We start from the raw sequence: 17,368 nt of genomic DNA, 5'->3' as shown, positions 1-17,368 counted from the left end.
GTATTTTTTCTCTTCACTTCCTTTTAAATATTTAGATTTCCATAAGAAAATATTTTTTTCATAAGACTAGTGAATAGACACCCTGAATACACACCCTTAAGTATTCAGATTGGAACAGAGAAAATTAGCGGCAAAAGGTGACATTTAAAGAAGATAGTAGTAATTTGACAATATGAGAATTCTAAGTAAACTTTTCAAAGAAAAAATAGTGATTAACAATTAGCCAAAACTTCCTGTATTTTCAAGGACATAATGAAATTTCAGGTGAGGAAAATGCAGTTTTATGAATATTATATTAAACTGCTAAAGTAAAAGCGAGAAACTATTGTTTTTCCCACTACGGAGGCCAACAGGAAAAAACAAACAGCAACCACCAAACACAGGTTCCAAAGGGGGAAAAAAAAATCACTGATTTATTTAAGATTGTTGACAATGGTTTTTCTTTGTTGCAAAGAGAACCATCAAGGCTTAAACTAAACAAATATTTACTGTTTATGTAAATCAAAAACTGTGTTTCTTCAAAGAGTGCTCCAATTTAGTTACCTACTTCTTAGATACAGGGGCAGGACCCAGCAGAGCATTACCTTTGGAGAGTGGGAGAATGAAGTCATGGCTGGATGTGACCCACAAGGACAGCTTTCCCAATCCAAACTTAAAACAAAATAGTTTGTGTAGTTTTCTCACAAAAACCAAAATACCTCATTATTATTCAAAAATACTGGTTTAGCATCTTTTAGACAAAATACTTGGAATGAGAAGTGTCTTGGATTTATAGTGTTTTGTGTGTTTTTGGATTTTTGAATATTTGCATTATACTTAGCAACTTAAATTCAAAAATCCAAAATCTGAAATGCTCCAAAGAGCATTTCTTTTTCACTTCATGTCAATCCCCACAGAGTTTTGGATTTTGGAGCATTTCAGATTTCAAATTTTTGGATTTGGGATGCTTAATCTGCAGTGAGCTTTCACAATAGACATTATTAATTTGTAATTTGTTTAAGGCTAAAAATTGAGCAGTAAGATTAGATCAGATCATTTCTACAGTAAAAAGTCCCATGACAAGAAATTTAAAAAGTGATTAAGTAGTTTTAAGGATTCTCCCAAAGGTACAGCAAGCTTTACGTAGGTCTTACCCACCTAGCTTTGCCCTTTGTTTGCTCTTTAAAACTAGATAAGGCCCTCTAATCCTAGCACTTTTTTTATTGAAGCAAAATATTTCTGATTGTGGCTTAAGCTTCTTGTCTTCTTCTCTTCAGGATTCAGTAGCAGATAAAGGTGTCTCAGGAAGTCAGTTAGCCACTCTGTTCCTCAGTTTCTCTCTTTCCTTCAACTGACCCAGGACATTGTTTTAATGCAAAACAGAGATATTTATACTTGCCCATTTAACTTCACAGAAATGAATGAGAAAAGGTCACTGAAAGTCCTTGAAAATGTCAAAGCAGTAGACAAATGATTCAGTCCAGGATCAAGGTCTACCAAGTTCAGCTACAGCAAGCCTTTGCCTCAGTTTCTTCGTGTTTAAAATGTCAGAAGGTAATTTTAATTCCAACTTCTTTTTAAATGATTCCAATGTTTTAGTAAATAATGTGAAAATATACATTCCTGAAGAACTGTAAGATATCATACTCAACTACTACATGGCAAACTGAAAGTACCCATTTCCCTCTCCAGTTATATCCTAGCTCCTGGAAAGTCAGTGAAAGGGTGAGAAACAGTGGTGCCAACAAGCATTTCCGAGAACCCAGCTGTCATGGAATAAAGCTAGATATAAATACTGTATCTAGACTTTTGAGGATGACGCAAATATTATTTTAAATTGTCTTTGTGTTTACGGCATGAGAAAAAATAATTCTTAAGGGTAATAAGAAAATAAACAAAATCATTTTCACATACCAGTATAAATAATTAGCCAGTGTTGAGTTTTTGCAGGCTCTCGATATCAAGAAGGTACAGAGATCTTGCTGAAAGAATTAAAAGAAATGTATTATATTTTACCAGCTACAATTAATGGGGCAAAATAAGTAAGTCTACATTTGCCTATGTTTCATCTGTATATCTTATGTAACAGATCAGATTTTCTGCCATCTATCTATCCTTACGTACATACATATAAAAACATTTGAAATCAGACAGCATACAAGTGGTTAGCAAACCAGAGTTCAGAGAACTCCTTGTCCTCCTTGAGCTTCATATTTGGGAGAGGAGAGAGACAACAAAATGGTCATAGAAATATTTTAGGTTGGGAAGTTTTAAAGGCAGCAATGAGTACATGACATTCAGGCAAGACCAAAATGACATTAAAAAGCTCTAAGTTTGGCTTGTTCAAGGAATTTAAAGTAATGTAAATAAAATATAGTGAACACTAAATAGACTGAAAAGCTGGCAAAGGTCAAAAGTATGTGAGACCTTTAAGGTCACACTATTATTGAGTATGGCTTTTATTTAAAAGCAATGGATAACCAACAAAGGACCTTAACAGGAGAATGAGATAATGTGATTTACATTTTATGAAAATGACTGGTTGTCCTGTGAAGTACAGACCTGAGATCAGTTAAGATGCTATTCCAGTAGACTTGAAGAGTAAATAATGAGAGTAGAGATGGTGAAAAGGCAACAAATACAAGAAATATTCTGGAAGTATAATTAACGGGACAGCTGCTGGTGGAGAGGAAGTAGGAAGGCAAGAACGGAACTGATAATAACTCCCAAATTTCTGGACTGATTTGTCATGGCACAAATGGAAATTTCAGAGTAGGAGCTGCCTTATCTATAGAGTGAGAGGAAAGAGTTGTATTTTGAAATATTAAGTCTAAACTGCCTGTCAGATATACAATGGAGACCAAATACATGTTTGGATACATGAATCTAAAATTTGGGTGAGCTAGAAATATACATTTGAGTTTATTAGCACAACTCAGGGCAAGAGTATCAAATGAAACTAGCAGCGGACCCTGAGGAACATTAAGATGTCAAGGAGAGGGGAAAGTGCTGACAAAGGAAACTGAGAAGAAATGGCAAGAGAGATGAAGAGAAAAATAAGAGACACACAGTGTCATCTAAACCCTGAAAAGAGAGTTTTTCAAGAAGAAAATTATTTACTTTATTGACTATTCTAAAGAAGCTGAAAAGAATGTGCAACCAAAAACATTATAGCCATTTATTAACTTAGCAAATTAAGTTTTAGGCAAAAGCCAGAATGATGTGGATTAAAGACTGCAAAGAAGGAAGAGTATGCACAAACAACTCCTTCGATAAGGGAAGTAAGAAAACAAGGTGCTGTTTCAAGCGATGTGCTCTCAAGGGAGGACATCATTTGTTTTTCTAAATTTTTAATATGGAAAGTATTTCTGTCAGGAAAAGAAAATAACACATCTTTGAGGAGAGTTACATTTCTTCTGTGCAAGAAAACAGAAAAAAAGTATGGGGAGTGATTCATGTCTACAAAACTAGTGATGAGAAAGAGACCATTCTTACCTAGTGGTTTCTATTGTTTCCATTAAGTATGAGGCAGAATTGTCATCTGGAGATTGGGAGGCGGGGCATAAAGAACAGAATGGAAATGGTAGGAAAAATCACTGCAGAGCAGGAAGATCAACACGTCTAGGGAAATGTAAGATGGCAGAGAGCAGTGAGTGTTCATCTGAGGTTTGTGATCATGAATTTATAGTGACACCAACATGCTATGTGTTTTTCTTCAGCAATATTCAGGCATAGCAAAAGTGGGTAATTAATTAGGCTTTTCAAGAGTTGTTATTTTTGCCAGGGGAACTACAGGTACAAATAAAAGAATAACTAAAATGACAGCCATGGGATAAAAGCTAGCTTCAGAGGAAAGCAAATACTGAAAAGAGCTGATGAATAATGAAAAGGGTAGGGATCAATGGATTAGAACTTTTTATGCAGTAAATGCAGTAGGTAGGTGTCCTTTCTTAAGCTAAGTCCAAGTAATAAGAGGTTGCTATTAGAAAGTAGATGTGCCAATGCTTTCAGTAAGAATTTTATCTCCGATTTTAAAGCTTAGGTGTACATTTAAAATATGAAACAGAAATACAATTTTAAAAACTCCTCAATCAGAAAGCCATTGTGTAAAGCTGAATCCATGAGTTCATACAGGCAGAATACAGGCCTAAAGTTTCTCTTTTGACTATATGACAAGAACATTATACTTTTGTATAGTGATGTATATATTTTAATAGAAAACATGTTTCATTTCATACTATGCCTTTTTGATATAAAAATTCCCTATAGAACATAAACAAAGAAAAGTTGAATTAATTGTGAAGCAAGAAGTATGTATTGTAAATGTCAAAACTCAATTTGAGTAATCAATACTTTAAGATTTTAAAACAATTTGAAGAAAAAAATGCTTTATAAAAAAAGATAACATATTGTAGGTCAGAGACATAAGAAGAAATGGTGAGGAAGGTGTAGGTATCCTTCATGAAAAGTATCTCTAAATATTTACTGAGTGTATACAATAATAACAATAATATTATCAAATCTGGAGAAAGTTAAATAACAAGACGGGGTGGAGTAAGGCAGAAGGATTTAGCCAATGATGGGCAAGAACATTAAATTTATACATAAAAGAAAGTATAGAAAGTACTACATAAGATGGTAAAATAAGTCAAAATAGAGCTAAAATCACAATAAAAGCAAATGGGTAAAAGTTCCAGTTATAAAACAGAATGTTAAACTAGATTTAAAAACAAAATGTAGCTACCTGGTATTTAGAAGAGACCTAAATATAAACATAAACCTAAAATATAAGAACATAAAAAAATTCAAAGGAAAACATCAACAAAGGCAACAAAAATATTGAAAAGGTCAACAAGAACACTAATCAAGACAAAGCTCTATTAGCATCAGACGATACAGACTTTAAGATGAAAGCATTATTAGATATCAAGAAGGTTACCAAACAGTGATAAAATATTCAATTTAAATACTTAAAGAGCTTCAAATATTTAAAGCAAATAGTAACAGAAATACAAGAAGAAATTAATAATTCTACCAACATACAGGGGAATTTTACCCTGATTCTTTCATGGATAATGAAAAAAAAAAAAAAAAGTCAGGAATGAGTAGATTTCAGTAACACTATTAACAAGCCTGCTCTAATAACATAGGTACAATGCTACACCCAACAGCTAGGAAATACACCTTCTTTTCAAGAACCCATGGAATTAATAAAACATGAGCATATCTGGGCAATAATTGAGTTTCTGACTCCTTTAAAACATTTGGCCAGACATATATAATGTTCTTCTGAAACTCCAAGAGTAAAATGAGGAAGGTCATAAGACACTGCTCAGGTGTCAAGAAGGAGATGTTGGTATCTCAAGTTGTGGTAAGAAGAGAGGTAATTCAGCTTGGTTGTAAGGTGAGAATGGCTTGTACAATATATTCTGTGGGAGCAGGGGAAGGGATAGGGGAAGACAGAAAGATCTCAAAATGATTGCCACTCTTTTCTGGATACCTGAACCCTTTAAAAAACTATTCAGCTGATAAAAAGTTAAATGGTTTAATCACTGACTAGTAACAGATAAGTTCATCAGTCATAAGAGAAACATCAGAAATATATAAAAACTACCATTATTTTTAGCCTAAAAGTTGTGAGTGGTAGGCGGAGTGTAAAACAATATTCTGAACACAGCTTTCAGAATCCAATCACTTCACAGCATCTAGAATGTAAATCACCCTTGTTCAAGCTACCAACATGGAAAACTCATTCAGACTAATGGCCTACAATCCCTACACAACTGATATCCACTTCTCTCTTGGACCCAGTCTTCTGCCAGGTTCTCTTTGCTTACTACCCCGCCAACCAGGCACACTAGCATCTGTTGTTCCTCAAACATAAACACTTAAACTCTGGTCTTAGGACCTCTATACTTACTACTCCCTCTATCTGAAATGCTCTTCCCCAGGTTGTTCCCTCACCTGCTTCACTTTTAGAGGGATGTTACTTGTTTAGTAACATCTGCATCAACCCCAGCATGTAGAACAGTTCCCCTACATATTAAGAGCTCAAAAAATGTATGTGAATGAATGAATAACTGAATCAACCAATCAATATCTTGGCTTTGAAAGGGAAAACTTAAGACTGTAGCAGATTGGGTTCTTAAAGGGCTTATCTAAGGATTCTATGATTCTGTGATTTAAAAATTCTTATTTCAGTTGAATATGAATAGTTTGTTATACCAAGAGATATGCAAACATACAAACTTTAATCAATAGCTAATAGTTAAAAATTTTTTACCACTATTAACATTAACTCCTAAAATCTGACTAAAAACAATATATATACACACACTGAAAAATCACATGAACTTTTCTAATATTAAAACATGTCACTTGTTTTCAACATCAGAGGTGCTAATGATTTCTTTTAAATTATAAGTCTCATAGACAAATTTAAAAATATGTACTACATCAGCTTCTGCAATGCACTTTCCAAAGCACTGTTCAGAGCAATACTGGTCTAACAGGCCTGTTTTATCTAAAAAATGTGTCTTTCTTATATGTATAGTTAAAAAGTTGCTTAGTGTATTATCTCTAACATCAAAGTCATACATTTCTACAATGTAATCACAAGCACTGACAATTACAGAAAGGATCATGAATACACTGACAGTAAATATTCTGAGTTTCCCTAATAAAATATTTAAGCCTTGTTTATTTTCATATTGCATATGAATCCATTTATATGCCCAAAGCACCAATAAAATGAATTGAGGACTATCTGGCACTTTATGCTTAGGGAAAAAGTCATAAACATGCATCATAAAGTAAGTTATTTAATAAAGTTGTAACATTTAGTTATTTAATCAAAACTGAGGTTTTAAAGACAAGCATAAAATGTTTACGCAGTAGAATCTCTCCTATAGGAAGCTGGAAAAGCTTTGTACTCACTTCCAGATTTTCACCATCTGGAACTTCTTTTGTTTTTGATGCAGGAGGAGGTGAAGAGACTGGAGGAAGGGGGCTGGTTATAATTTGGGAGCTGAAAAAATAGTAAAAGAGATCACTGAGATGTATAATACTCTGTCCATAAGAAAAGACACATTTTTTTAAGCACAGTTCACTTCAATTGTGTCTGGTTAATGCAACACTTCCTAACGTGTGTTCTGTGCAACACTAGAGTCACATTGTACTCTGGAAAAAGACCATGGTCAAAGATTATGGGTAATGCCTCTTGGGAGATTTATGTGCAAGTCTGCATATTAAAGGTTTTGATAAGTGCTGTTTATTTGTTTAAGTCCATTTAGCTTCAAACCAGCATTTCCCAAACATATCTGACCAACATTCCCTCTTTTTTATCTTTTTAAAAAGAAAATAAAGCTTTAAAAACAAAAAAACTTCAAAAAGAATCACACAAAGTTAGTGACTAGTAGACTGTAAGTGGGAAAAGACAGTTATAGTTTTTACCCCGTCATAAAATTCTGAATAGACTTTACTCATAAAACATTCTACATGGCACAAGGATGAAAGTAAATAAGCAAGACTTGAGACTGAAGACCTCCAATATAGAGTAGGAGAAAATATAAAGAGCATCTTCTCTTAAAAACAGAAAAATATAAAGCAGCCAGGGAAAGAAAAATTCTTTTTCCTCCTTTTCAGTTCTTCTCCAAATACAACACACAACATAAAGCATAGCATAACCAAATCATAAACAAGAATTCAAAAATCCAATCTTGAGGTTATGTAATAATTGAAATGACTGGACTGATTCAGAAAGTCTAAAATGTGGACCTAGTTTTGTCAATAACAAACCTGATGGTCTTCGCAAAACCATTTTATATCACAAAAACGTCAGATTTTGCACCCAATAGTTACTATTTTTTTCAAGTTTTAAGATTTTCTGAAAAGCAAAAAGTAGAAAAAAAATGTGCTTTGGATTCAACTTTACCATTTGCAAAATACATAAGATTTTGGGCAATTTACTTACCTGGTTAAGCCCTTCATCTCTAAATTAGGGATATGAATACCTACCATAGAGAACAATTGTAACAAGACGATGTGTGTGAATAAGCTGGTACCGTGTTAGATACACATTTGGAAACTCCTAATTGTTATACTTTTAGCTAACTCCTAATAGCTAACTTTTAATTCAAATAATACGATATTATCTTTAGTATAACTACTAATGAGGTGTAAACAGCTCATTTTAAAAATGCAACTTTTTTATTAAAATATTGGAGCTCACCCTATGCCCCGTCCTTCCATTTCTTTCTTTTTTTTTTTTTTTTTTTTTTTTGAGACAGAGTCTCACTCTGTCGCCCAGGATGGAGTGCAGTGGCACAATCTTGGCTTGCTGCAACCTCTTCCTCCTGGGCTTAAGTGATTCTTCTGCCTCAGGCTCCCGAGTAGCCGGGATCACAGGTGCGTGCCATCATGACTAGCTAATTTTTTTGTATTTTTAGTAGAGAGGGGTTTCACCATTGGCCAGGCTGGCTTTGAACTCCTGACCTCAAGTGATCTGCCCGCCTCAGCCTCCCAAAGTGCTGTGTTTACAGGCATGAGCCATCGCACCTAGCCCCTTCCATTTTATTTTAACATAAGTAAGTAATAGTAGCTAACGCTTACTGAGCACTTTATATTAGACAGTTTCCCATGAGTGTCAATTCATTTAATGATTAAACAACCTTTAAAGATGAGTTACTACTGTCATCACACTCTTAAGAAATCAGATATATAGAGAATATGTAATTTATACAAGTTTATACAGCTTGTAAGTGGCAGAGCCAAAACTTTAACTCAGACATTCAGACTTGATAGCCTGCAAAATGCTGCTCTCTAATACAGTAATTTGTATGCTGTGAGTACATGCACAATATTCACTAGTAAAACTTCAAAATTAGTAACACTAGGGTTTGATATATCTAAGGAAAAAAAGAGAAAACAATTTGAAAAGGGAAAAATTAATGAATTTTAAAATATGCCCTCCTTGGATATCCTTACCTATCTATTTCTGCAGAATTTATCCCAGAATTGGACACATTTTCTGACACTGAACTCTGACTATCCTTCTTGGTAGGTTCCAATCCATTCTTTATATCATCAAAATTTTCATATTTGAGAGCCTGGACCAGCTGTAATAGGTACATCAACAAATCCTGAAAAACAAACAAAAAGTAAAGAAGTATTAGGATAAGAATGAAAAATGATTATAGACATAATGTACGCCTCAATATCAAGTGAACATTTTACTTTTATCTATCACTTTTCAGCTGTATTACTTGGGATGTCACCAAGTTACTTAACTTCTCTGTGCCTCACAGCCTCTTCATCTTTAAAATGAACATCATGAGGGTTAAATCAGTTAATGAAAGAATCACAGAATAGTGTCCAGCACAGTAAATGACTTGTTTCAGATAGTAGTTTCCTAGTTTCCAAAAAAAAAAAGGTGGGAAGGAGCCAAGATAGAAGGATCCTTTTTTTCAGTAATAGATCAGAAGACTGCATTCTATGTTTAATGTTACATAAGAAACTCCAAATTTTCAAGTTTTCAAAGGATTTCTGTTTATCAACTTTTTCTAGTTAGAATTTTTTAAAATCCTGTATTTTCTTTTTTCCTGAAAGCTCAGGTTTTAGAGAATCTGGATTGCTTCTTAAATGAAAAAACATATAAAACAGATATTTAAACATTTGATTAAGAGACATGCTTTCTATTCCTGCCAACTACCAGGAGATTTGGACAAAACAAAATGCTAAGCCTAAATTCTCCGTAAGTGACATCCAATGAGATAACTTGGACTAAAAAGATGTCAGTCAACAAAGTAGCTTTCACTTTACTGAGTTTTCCCTTAATAATAACAATAGAAAAACCTCTTTCATGTTTAGGAAGGAAATGCTTCAAGTATTACTCTAAGAGCCAAGGTTGTCCTTAGCTCTTCACAGGTATTACTTTAAAAAGTAACTAAAAGTTAAGAAAACTGCAAAACTCAAAAAAATTTTAAATGTATCTATTACCTTCCAGTTCCAATTGTCATTCACCCTGATAGACACTTGAAACCCATAATTAGAAAACTGTGAGACTTTGGGACCACCAATTCAACTTCAGTCTCCTCTTTAAGCTCACAAACCAGGTTAAGTCTCCTGTAAATACTTCATGGTCCACTCTTTCCTATTTGTAACATCTATAGCACTTGTAATAACTTATTCTTGGCTTTGCCACTATTTGATAAACCAGGAGGACAGAGACCACCTGCCAGTTACATAAGAAACCATATTCCTTATTTAATACTACAGGCATACCTCATTGTATTGTACCTTGCACATACCGCATGTTTTTACAGAATGAAGGTTTATGGCAACCCTGCACACAGTCAAGTCTACTGGCACCATTTTCCCAACAGCATGCGTTCATTCAATGTCTTTGTGTCACGTTTTAGTAATTCACATACTATTACAAACTTTTTCATTATGATTTTATCTGTTATGATGATCTGTGATGAGTGATTTTTAATGTTAGTTTTGTAATCAGGGGAGCCACAAACCACACCCATATATGACGGCAAACTTAATTAATGTTGCATGTGTTCTGACTAATCCACCAACCAACCATTTCCCTGTCTCTCTGCCTCTCCTCAGGCGTCCCTATTCCAAGACACAATAATACTGAAATAAGGCCACTTAATAAACTTACGATGCACTCTAAGTGTTCAAGTAAAAGGAAAAGTTACACGTCTCTCACTTTAAATCAAAAGCTAGACATGATTAAGCTTAGTGAAGAAGGCACAAGAAAAGCCAAGATAGGATGAAAGCTAAGTCTCTTGTACCAAACAGCCAAGAAAAAGTTCTTGAAGGCTATTAACGATGGCTGTTCCAGCGAACCACAAATGAAAAGAAAGCGAAACAGCCTTATTGCTGATAAGAAGTTTTGGTGATCTGGGTAGATCAGACTAGCTACAACATTCCCATTAGCCAAAGCCCAATCCAGAGCAAGGCCCTAACTCTCTCCATTTCTATAAAAGCTGAGAAAGGTGAGGAAGTTGCAAAAGAAAAGTCTGAAGTTAGCAGAGGTTGCTTCATGAGATTTAAGGAAAGAAGTCATTTCCATTACATCAAAGTACAAAGCAAAGCAGCAAGTACTGATGGAGAAACGGCAACAAGTTATTGATCTAGGTGACTATATCAAACAACAATTTCAGTGCAGATGAAACAGCCTTGTATTGGAGTAAGATGTCATCTAAGACTCTCATAGCCACCGGCTGACTCTCTTAGTAAAGGTCTCATGCAGGTAGTGACTTTAAGCTGAAGCTACTGATCATTTACCATTTCAGAAGTCCCAGAGTCCTTAAGAATTATGCTACATCTACTTTGCCTGTGCTCTACAAATGGAAGAACAAAGCCTAGATAACATCACATCTGTTTACAACACAGTTTATGAATATTTAAGCCCACTGTTGAGACCCATTGTTCAGAAAAGAAGATTCCTTTAAAAATATAACTGCTCATAGACAATGTACCTGGTCACTCACCCAAGAGCTCTGATAGAGATGCAGAAGTTGAATGTTGTTTACATTCCTGCTAAAACAGTATACATTCTTCTGCCCGTAAATCAAGGAGTCATTTTGACTTTCAAGTCTTACTACTTAAGAAATACATTTTGTAAGGTCATGGCTTCCATAAATAGTGATTCTCCTGATGGAGCTGGGCAAAATAAATGGAAAACCTTCTGGAAAAGATTCACCATTCTAGATGTCATTAAGAACATTTGAGCCTCATGGGGGAAGGTCAAAATATCAACATTAACAGGAATTTGGAAGAAGTTAATTCTAACTTTCATGGATAACTTTGAGGGGTTCAAGACTTAACTGCCTGTAATCCCAGCACTTTGGGAGGCTAAGGTGGGTAGATCACCTGAAGTCAGAAGTTCAAGACCAGCCGGGCTAACATGGCAAAACTTGCCACTACTAAAAATACAAAAATCAGGTGAGTGCAGTGGCATATGCCTATAATCTCAGCTACCTGAGAGGCTGAGGCAGGAGAATTACTTGAAACCAGGAGGCGGAGGTTGCAGTGAGCCGAGAATATGCCACTGCACTCCAGCCTGGGAGAAAGTGGGAGACTCTGTCTCAACAACAACAAAAAAGACATTAGTGGAGGAAGTAAATGCAGAAGTGGTAGAAACAGCAAGAAAACTAGAATTAGAAGTGCAGGCTGAACATGTGACTGAACTGCTGCAATGTCATGCGAATACTTGAACAGATGAATAGTTGCTTCTTATGGATGAGCAGCAAAGAGTAGTTTCTTGAGATGTAATCTATGCTTGGTGAAGATGCTGTGAACACTGCTGAAATGACAACAAAGGATTCAGAATACTCCATAAGCGTAGTTATTAAAGCAGTGGCAGTGTTTGAGAGGACTGACTTCAATTTTGAAAGAAGTTCTACTGTGGATAAAATGCTAACAAGCAGCATTGTATGCTGCTGACAAACCTTTTGTGCAAAAAAGAGTCACTGGGTGTGTCAAAGTTCACATTTGGTTTTATTTTAAGAAACTCCCACAGCTACCCCAACTTTCTGCAACCACCACCCTGATCATTCAGTGGCGACAAACATTGAAGCAAGATCCTCGATGAGCAAAAAGACTACAATTCGCAGAAGGCTCAGATGATGGTTAAAATTTTTTAGCAATATTTTAAAATAAGATATGTGCATTGCTTTTCTAGACATAATGTTATTACATACTTAGACTATAGTATAATTTACTATATAAACATATAGCAAAGTTATATTTATAAATTTTCTATGTACTTGGAAGCCAAAAAATTCATATGACTTGCTTCATTGTAATATTTGCTTTACTGCAGAGGTCTGGACCAAACCTGTAAAATCTCTGAGGTATGATTGTTTATTGCTGTTTTGTTTAGAATTTATATCTCACACTAAATTTTTTTTTTTTTTTTTGAGTTGGAGTTTCGCTCTTGTTACCCAGGCTGGAGTGCACTGGTGCAATCTCGGCTCACTGCAACCTCCACCTCCTGGGTTCAGACAATTCTCCTGACTCAGCCTCCTGAGTAGCTGGGATTACAGGCACATGCCACCATACACAGCAAATTTCTTTTGTATTTTTAGTAGAGATGGGGTTTCACCATGTTGACCAGGATGGTCTCGATCTCTTGACCTCGTGATCCACCCGCCTCGGTCTCCCAAAGTGCTGGGATTACAGGCATGAACCACCACGCCCGGCCCCTAAATAATTTTTTAAAAGGTCATTAGGCAAACACTAACAAAGAGTAATACATATGACTTCACCATAAATGTAAATTAAATGCAGGCTTATTAATTCTTATTCAAATATGTCAAAGTCAGTAGTCAGGGAAATCAAGTCTCTCTATAGTGTTGTTTCTAAAAACCACTTTTTAATTGAAGCAATAAACATCTGATTTTCTATTATCCCCCTAGTTGAGATTCATGGCATGCACTAATTGTACATATAGTTACATGTTGTTTCCTAAGGAAAAAAGCATTATGTAATGGAAAATTGAACAATATGTTTAATGACTGGTATCCTTCTTTGGAGGTATAAGTAATTCCATTTCACTGCCAGCCTTCATTACCATTGCTGCTGATTACCTGTGTGCTTTCCTAATTACAGAAAAGAGTTAACCATATAAAATAAAAAAAAGCTAAGGTATTAAGTTCCCCAGGAAGGAGAAATTCAGTAGGTAACTTTTCTAAGTCACTTATCATCATCTGATTTCTTGGTCATTTCATATCCATATTCAAACTATACTTTCCTTCATCAGTAGGAAAATGAATTAACTTCATTAATAAATACAGAGTCTGTTTGCTCATTATATAGTCACATCTTGAAAAATATAAAAGTCTTCCAAGCATGAAGGACATAAGCATTGGAGTAAAACAAAGCAAAAAAGAAAAAAAAAATCAGGCTTCCACCTTAGGCATTTCTGTAAATATTTCCCAAGAGCTATGAAATTTTGTTTAGATAGTGATCATCACTTTTCTCAAGAGCAAGTTAATTCTAATGTTTCAAAGTGAAAATGCAAAGTCCCATATCAAAATCACTCAGTGACTTTCCATTTCTTATTGAATTAAGAATAACTCTCCAAATAGGCATTTTCAGTTAGAGACATGGGTTCTGATTTTTGCCTCTCAATGGCTACATATATCCGACACTCTTGTCAAAGTGACATACTTTCCATTCTTCCTGTACTTTCAACTCCCTTGCTCTTGCTCACATTGCTTTCTCTACCTGCAATACAAACTTCAAACATAAAAATTCTACATTTCCTTCAACTCAAATGCTACTTCTTCATTAAACTCTAATATGGACTATCTCTCCTTTTGAACTACACAGCAGTGAGAAATATGATTTAAAAATTCCTAAATAATACAAGATAAAGAATTGTCATTAAAAAATCTTAAATAAGATAGTAACAAATCAAATTCAGAAAGGTACTGAAATTTATTTTACAAGGGTATGGCTGATATAACATTAGGAAATGTATCAGCATACTTACAGTAGATTGATAAAAGAGAGAGACCATATGTTATGAACAGGTGTAAGAAGAGTATTTGATACTATATAAAAGCCATTCTTGATTTAAACACACAGAACAAGATAACAAAGAGAGACAGGGAGAAACTTTGAACATAAATGACAGCATTTGGCTGAAACCAGCAAGCAACCCACGTTAAGAGTGAATGGGAATACTAAAAGTATTCCCATAACGAACAGCAAGATAAAGATAAATATAGAATTACTTTTATTCACCATTATTACTTGCAGCTTTTAGCTAATGCAATGAAAAAATATACTGCTTTTCAGCTAGCATAATGCTATACCCAGAAAATACAAGAGGCAACCTAACATCTATTAAAGTAAGAAAAATCAATAAAGTAGCTAAAACAAATATTGAAACAGAAACAGTATTCCTTTTAACTAAGAAATGTAAATAAAAAATAAATGTGAGGCCGGGCGTGGTGGCTCATGCCTGTAATCCAAGCACTTTGGAGGCCAAGGCAGGAGGATCACCTGACATAGGGAGTTCAAGACCAGCCTGACCAACATGGTGAAACCCCGTCTTTAAAAAAATAAAATAAAATAAAATAAAAAATTAAAAAAAGATAAATAGAGTGGGGTAGTTTATAATAGCAACAATAATAAAATTACTAGGGAATAAATCAAAATTATAAGCATATATATGATTTTTATTAAATTGATAAGTGAGTGAAAAAAAATCATATTCCACTGTGAGGGAAGACATAATATCATAAAGTTGTCTTTTTTATATAATATGCAAATATAACATAATTCTACTTAAGATTCTGGTGCAATTTTAAGAAAATGATAAAAATATTCAAATTCATAGAAAGAATAAATGCAAAAAATATAAAACTGATAAAAAAAGAGGAAAGGATTTGTCTAATCATACATTTTAAGTATTACAAGGCAACCAATGTTTGGAAGTATGATACAAGCCTAAAAATAGAAGACTTATGGGAATTATCAGGCAAAATGTAAAAAGCAGTATCATTTGGTTCAATATCTAATGAAAGCAATTTATTCAAAAATGTAATTTTTAAAACATACCCACCTACCTACCCCCACACACCCATTCACTAAAATATAGTTACAGGAAAAGAATAAGAACAACCACCTATCAAGAGGCTCACTGGTTAAGTAAATTAAAAAATAAATTCACAGTAAAATCTCACGATGTTATTTAGAAAGAATAAGGCAGATCTACAGTGACAGAGTTCAGGACCATGCTACCCCAAAATATAGCATGCTGGCGTTCAAATTTTTTTTATTCATCACAAGTCACTTGCAACCAAATCTGAGTTTATGTTAATGAGGTAACTTTTAGAAAGCCCCTAAAGATGGGGGCTGGCTGAGAGAAAAGTCAGCCATGTGATTAGAGACTGGAACTTTAAGCTCCACCCCTCAATCTCTGGGGAACAGAGAGAAGAACTAAAGATTGACCTAATCACCAACAGCCAGTGATTTAATCAATCATGGCAAAGTAATGAAGCTTCAAAAGCAATCTGAGAGCTTTTGGGTGGGTGAAGAAGAATGCACCCACATACCAGGAGAGTACTGTACCGCAGACTCCAAGGGGACAGAAGCTCTTGTGCTCAAGGCCTCATCCTATGTGTCACTATATCTAACTGTTCATCTGTATCCTTAGGATACCCTTCGTAATAAATCAACAGCAGTAAGTAATGTTTCCCTGAATTTTGTGAGTCATTCTGGCAAATTACCACATCCAAGGACAGGGTTGTAGGAGCCTCCTGATTTGCTAAAGCCAGTCAGAAGTCAGAAGGATGTAATCTAGTGGAGATTAGGGGTTTGGGGTCGAGAGACTGAGCATCATTATTGCAGATGAAACAAGATTGGCTATAAGTTGGCAACTGCTAAGAACAGATGCATGGTCAGGGTTCATTATACTATTTATATAAATTTCACCATAATTAAATGTACACATACAATTATCAACTTTCATAAATATTTCACTTGCTTATTGAAATTCGGATGCCACTGATTCAAAATGATCTCACTGTCCCCTCCCTCTTAAAAATGTATTTGATGATAGTTGTTCTATGCGATCAGCATTCCCATATATACTGAAGCTGAGACATTACTCCACATCCCATAAAGTACCGCTGGCTAGCATAAACTATTAGATTATATTTAAGAACATATTCACCCTATAAAAATTATTTAAAAAATTGCTGAATTAGTCTATCTCATAAAGAATTATTTAAACCCCAAATCCCCTTGTGTCAAAAGAATGTTCCTCCTTCCCTGATGGCCTTACATGTATAGTCATGTGCTGCAATAACAACGTGTCAGCCAAGAGAAGACTACATATATGATAGCAATCCCATACGATTATAATACTGTCTTTTTATTGTACCTTTTCTATGCTTAGGTATACAAATACTTACCATTATATTACAATTGCCTAAAGTATTTATATTTAGTACAACAATATGCTGTACAGGTTTGTAACTTAGGAGTACATAGCCTCAGTGTGCAGCAGGCTATACCATCTAGATTTGGGTAAGTATACTCCATGATGTTTGCACAAAGATGAAATCCCCTAACACTTCCCTGTCATTAACTGATGTATAACTATATAAATAGCCAGCATATAGTTGGGAATATTTGCTTCAGAAAATCTACATATACATATAATTGTCATCAGCTGAAAGTTTAAAAGGCGAATTTGAAGGAGAGTAGGATGACCATGGATCTCTGTGCTTTAAAGGCCCCAAGGGCATTTCAAGGCTACAATTAAACATAGCTTGTTGTATACTGACTGATAGAGGAGATCTGAATTATTCCCTAGCTGGTGCTGCATTAAACCATTTTTCACTAGAATTCCTTC

General features: G+C 34.7%; 1 protein-coding gene across 1 annotated transcript in view; it reads right to left on the bottom strand.

Annotated features, from left to right (window-relative positions):
- PIK3C3 (phosphatidylinositol 3-kinase catalytic subunit type 3) overlaps positions 1–17,368 on the bottom strand; it is a 130,017-nt gene that overhangs the window by 60,804 nt on the left and 51,845 nt on the right. The window contains exons 11-13 of the mRNA XM_002757195.7: positions 8,965–9,119; positions 6,916–7,006; positions 1,894–1,961 (exon numbers count right to left, since the gene is read on the bottom strand). Coding sequence (XP_002757241.1) covers positions 1,894–1,961; positions 6,916–7,006; positions 8,965–9,119 — 314 coding nt within the window. The remainder of the gene's footprint in view (positions 1–1,893; positions 1,962–6,915; positions 7,007–8,964; positions 9,120–17,368) is intronic.

The sequence above is a fragment of the Callithrix jacchus genome, chromosome 13, assembly GCF_049354715.1.
Source record: "Callithrix jacchus isolate 240 chromosome 13, calJac240_pri, whole genome shotgun sequence".
Lineage (NCBI taxonomy): Eukaryota > Metazoa > Chordata > Mammalia > Primates > Cebidae > Callithrix > Callithrix jacchus.
This window is presented reverse-complemented; position numbering and strand designations above follow the sequence as displayed.